Raw genomic sequence first — 5,568 nt, 5'->3', positions numbered from 1 at the left:
GGTTCTTTTTTGTCATTTCTTATTGCTTAGTGTGTAAATTGGTTTGTTAATGAAACTAAGTGAGGAAATGACGTCATCATGGTTTGTAATTTTCAAATGATGATTTTCTGTGGTTTTTTTTTTTTTTTTTGTACTTTTTTTATAATTTTTCTAGCAAATACTGTGAGAGTTTTGGTTATCCTAAATCACATTTAGCACTCTAAACACAACTTATTGTGTCTGCTGAAGTTAGAATTAAGGTCTTTTAAAGAAATGACTGGTATCAGCACTTGCATATGTGCCTACGAGCAAATTAAGAGCGTTTATCCCTACATTTGAGGCCAACTTGATAAGATTTGGGTCACTAAAGATGCCTCATCCCATCATGTAAAGTGAAACCCAATATATTCGAGGTAATGCTAAGGAAACTAAATTTGTAGACAAAATTTGCAAACTAAATGATGTGTCGTCATCGTCCAACTTTAATACATAAAGGAGATTTGCCCAAAAACAGTGCCAAATTAATCAAGACTAAATTTTTACATTACAGTTTAAGAGTCCCTAAAACGTTTCTGAAAACTGCGGAGCACCACAGGATTATGCCAGCATCCAACTAATTAATCGACGGTTCAGCTTCTCTATGTTTTGTTGATGAAGTAGCCAACCAAGATGCCCAGAAGACCGAACAGCACCACAAACAACAACGAAAATCCGCCACTGCTATTTTTGCTAATTTCTTTTCTCAACACATCCTGCTCAAATTCAAAATTTTCTCTTATTGCCAAAAGGAAATAAACGAAAACAAACATGAAAATAAACTCCGATAAAGGGGAACTGAAGCATCAAACACCCAACAATATAAATAGAAACAACAAAACAATTCATAAAAAGGACAGTTTATTTTTCGAGGATTTTTGCTACAAAGATTGACAGCTGATGAAGTTAAATGGGGATACACACTAGTAGAACCGTTAGCATAGGGACAATCAAAAGCATGAGGCTTAGATGTACGTAAGAAACGAAGAATTAAACAATACCAGTTCGTGGCGTAGCTTCTGAGTTTGTTGAAAAGCGGCAGTCTTCTCTTCAGTTAACTTGGAAATCATGGACCATGCCTGAGGAAAAGATATACAAAGAAACTTAAGCAAGGTAATCTGAAGGGATTATTCGTAATTCTGTACCTGGTGGTCAATGTAGGGTGGACCAGCCAGTAATTCAATTTGCACACAAGTTTGCTCCACACGCCCATTCAATTCATAATATCATTTTACCCCTTAAATTCTTAAAAATAAAATAATTTTAGTTCACTTTTCTGTCCCTGTCCTCAGAACTTCTCGACAGGGTCTTCTAATAACGAGAAAAAGAAGTATGCAAAAATAAGAAAATTAACAGGACTAAGTAACTCTTAATCTGCTCTGGATTTGTTAGTCAAAAAACAAATAGAAGCTCCATAGAAGAATCGTGCAAGCAGAAAATGAACTAGAATGGTAGTGAGGCGTAGACAAAAACCTTATGTAGTAATTAACATGTAATAATAAACCACATGCACTGTCCTTTTTTATGAGAAACGCAGATTTTATTATCAAGTATACATTGAAAGTACAAGAAGTAGTGCACATGCTGTCCACTGGATCGAATACAAGATCCATAACCAAGGAAGAAAACAATGTCCTATAAACCTGAGTAATTATTACAAAACAGCTATGCTAATAAAAGCAAGTTTAAGAGATTGCTGCCCACCAATCCGCATGAATGAGGAAGAAGTGATATATCCTGAAATTCCAGGGAAACTGAAATCCCAAAAGAAGCCCAAAATCGAACTCTATCCCACAATCCTTCCACTTCCTCCCTCCTAACGTTTTCGAAAATGCTTTTGTTTCATGCGCTGTCATTAAAGTGAAGTTTATGACATTGGTTCCAATTAAATAAAAGTGAACTTTACACTAAAAAAAAACCTAACCAAGCCTCCATCACAACAAAGTCAAGAAAATACTTCAGACTACCTATTAGTTTCTAAATATTGTTGAATGTTGCCGCCGTCACCACCAAAGCCATACAAAATGAACCAAAACTTGGAAATCACAATCTTTAATGACTTTTACTAACCTCCATGTATACTGTCATTCAATATATTCATGAATTTGGTATGTCAGGCATGTTTCGAAACAAACTTAACCACTATGATGCGACTCGCACTATTGGTGAATATATTTTAGCAATGACATTCTATGATACATTCTTTCAACTGTCTACAGTTGCGCAATAAGTTTACTGTAGAGAAAATGAAAACATTAAAGAACCTAAAGTAACCCCTTTCACCAAATTCAAGATTTTAGCACCCCATTCAGGTAGATTAAATTAAATGCAAGAGAATGAAACATAATGTGTCAATTCCCGAGATAAATTTCCTATGTAACTCAAAAGCAACTATATTTGTGAAATCTAATAGTAAGGACATCTGACCTCTGACGACTTCTCTTTTGGTTCCTCAAGAGACCTTGATACCTAATTTTCCAAGTAAAATGATAATGAGTATTCCACACATTCAATGAGTTTTCAAACTTCCCTGAAAGCTTGCAAAAGAGAAACCCTTACAGCATCAAACAAGGAAGAGTTTTGATTTCCATTATCAACGACTGAAGCCTTTGGAGAAGAGCCCTCGTCGGATCCTTCAGGGACAGGTGATGGGGGATTGGCAGGAAAGTAGATTACCCGCAATTTGAACTCTTCCACAACTTTACCATCCTCCTTATTGAACTATAGACAAATTCACAAAAAGATTAAAGTGAATAAAACAAAACCCAAAACAGAACCTCTTCGCAGGAAACATAATACGTGTTAGGAGCATCATCCAACCATTTCAGGAGTCATGTCTTTCATAGTTGCACCTTCTGGTGCAACAACACTTTGAAGGAGAAATTTGTCCTTGCACTGCATGTCTGGCGGAGCCTCTTTTTGGGCTTGCATTGTAACTACAAAAGTCAAATTTAAATCAGGAACAATCGAGGAAATTTGAGAAATAATAATTGAGCATAACGTTAACAACGAAAACAATGAAAGCAAAGAAATGAATATAATCTAGAACAATTACTCAGAGTTTAACTTTGAACCATGAAATAAAAGATTAAGATATCAGATAAGCTAAAGAACCAAATACTCTTCAAATCAATTGAATAATTCACCTGTAACATCGCATGTAGTTCCGGGCAAAACAACACCAGCATTGGGCCGGACACAGTATTTTTTCGGATTGGTTGTTTTAACCTATTCAATCACAATATTCAAACAGTAAGCATTACAAGTCCATACCTCATATGTTCAGACCAATTCGATATCCAAATTTAAGGGGAACCGAAAAATTACCTTGAAGGCCACATAATTAGCTGTTTTGTTGGTCAATTGCAAGGAACATGAACTGTGTTTCTTCACTTCAACTTTTACACCACAAGAAAACAAACCCACAAAAATAAAATTAACAAAATTGGACAATTTTCCCAATACAAAAATCACATTAACATCCCGTTTGAATCAATCACTCCCTAAACATAACAATTAACCATTACAAAGCTAAATCAAAGTCAGTTTCTAATTTTCTGGTAATCAAAATATTAAATTCGTAATCGTATGCACAATTAAACCCATCCTTATAATTATTTTGCATAATTTAAAGTGCACCATTCCAATTCCAGTAAAACCCAACACGGCATTCTAAATTACTTGTCCCTCAATTTTCCTACATTTTCTTGCTAACCAAACAGAAAATGTTCTTCTGAAAGAAAAGAAAAGAAAAAAACTTACATGGGAATTTGAGCTCCAAGGGCTGAATGCTAAGAAGATCTCCGGTATTCATTGCCGCGAATCCAATCAAATGCTAGTTTTTTTTCTTGATATTTCAAACGAAAAATTGAATTAAAAAATTAGGATATGTGAAATTATATGATCCGAGCGAGGAGGAGAAAAGAGAGATGGGAAGAAGAAATAGCAGAAGAAACAGTTTCCGTGATTCAAAAAATATGGAGAGAGATATCGTCACAGGTGGGTCGATTAGCTGTGATAAGTTTCACCGTCGATCTGAATGAGTCAATCTGAATCCAACGGTGGATAGGATAGCTGTGATGTTCAACTGGTGAATTCTTGTTATATTAGGTATTAGGATATACTTATTTTCATTATTTCCAGGCCTGATTTAGAGATTTCTACGACCATCTCCAACCGAAAGGTCTAAAGGGTTAGAGAGCCGAAAATAGCCCGAAAATCGTCTCCAACCGAGGGCTAGGCCAAAGGACTCATGGCCCCACAGGACAAAAAAGGACCATAGGGCAACCAGCTGGCCCAACCCAATTAGTTAGCTAGCCTCGGGCCAAGCCATAAATTTGAATGCAACTGCTAACTGACGTCAGCTAGCCGTTATATTTGATTTTTTTTATTTTTTATTTTTTTTTTAAAAAAATTTAATTCTATTTTTTTCCTATAACTTCTTAAGCTATTAAACAACATTAAATAACATTAAGTAACATGAAACAACATTAAATAACATTAAACAACATAAAAATTATACAACATTAAAAAAAACATTTAACAACATGAAACTTAAACAACATTTTTAAAAACATTTAACAACATAAAACTTAAACGCCTACTCCATGCTTCTTTTGTCCCAAATATGTGCAACAAGATCCTATTGTAGGTACTTGTTTGTGGCACGGGAACGTATCATATAGTGCCTCATCTACTCATTTAAATAGATACTATCAGTTCTTGGATTCAAAGGAAAATTAGGCCCATCATATATTTTTGCACGAGCCCTTCTTGACCTATTTGGATCCTTTTGGTCGTCATTAGACTCTCCATCAATATACCCATCTCGCTCATCCTCCACAATCATGTTGTGTAATATGATGCAAGACATCATGACGGAGTCTAAATTTTCTCGACTCCACCCTCTTGCCGTTTCCTTGATGATCTTCCACTATGCTTGTAAAATACCGAAAGCTCTCTCAACGTCTTTCCGATATGCCTCTTGTTGTAAGGTAAACCACTTTTCGGCGTCATTCGCAGGGTTTGGAATTGCTTGGACAAGTGTTGCCCACTTTGGGTAGATGTCATCTACCAAGTAATACCCCTTATTGTACTGATACTCGTTGATGTAGTAATCAAGTTGAGGTGATTTTACCTTCCGTCAGGTTATTGAAGAGGGGTGAATGCCCAAGAATTGTAATGTCTTCAGCTTTGCGAATGAGCCGATCCAGATCTTCTTGATTTGGTTCGCAAAGGTATTCCTCTTTATAAAGCTGAACAATTGTGTTACAAAATTCAGCAAGAGTATCAAGGCATGTAAACTCAGACATACCATATGTTTCATCCATCGAATCAGTTAGGGAGCTATAGGTGATCATTCGTAGTGCAACAGTAACCTTTTGATAAAGTGAGAAACTAGGGCAGCCTGCTTTGTCCAACTTTTGTCGAAAGTATGAATTGACTTGCTGGACATCATGAAGTAAATACTCAAAGACATGACGCCTTATCCGGAAGCAACGTCTGAAAATCCTCTTCTGTGTACACCGAGTTGGGGCTAAAGTAGTTATTCAT

At 35.9% G+C, this 5,568-nt stretch overlaps 1 protein-coding gene across 1 annotated transcript; it reads right to left on the bottom strand.

Annotated features, from left to right (window-relative positions):
• Positions 1-450: 450 nt before the first annotated feature.
• Positions 451-3,958, bottom strand: LOC137748504 (vesicle-associated protein 1-3-like). Its single transcript, XM_068488665.1, has 8 exons — positions 3,778-3,958; positions 3,343-3,413; positions 3,162-3,243; positions 2,836-2,951; positions 2,575-2,736; positions 2,443-2,484; positions 1,017-1,094; positions 451-731 (listed from the first exon to the last, which is right to left on the bottom strand). The coding sequence occupies exons 1-8, from the start codon at positions 3,827-3,829 to the stop codon at positions 618-620; spliced, it is 717 nt and encodes a 238-aa protein (XP_068344766.1). The 5' UTR covers positions 3,830-3,958; the 3' UTR covers positions 451-617.
• Positions 3,959-5,568: the final 1,610 nt, after the last annotated feature.

Source organism: Pyrus communis, chromosome 10 (assembly GCF_963583255.1).
Source record: "Pyrus communis chromosome 10, drPyrComm1.1, whole genome shotgun sequence".
Classification (NCBI taxonomy): Eukaryota; Viridiplantae; Streptophyta; class Magnoliopsida; order Rosales; family Rosaceae; genus Pyrus; species Pyrus communis.
The sequence above is the reverse complement of the archived record's forward strand: the minus strand, read 5'-3'. Positions and strand labels throughout refer to the sequence as shown.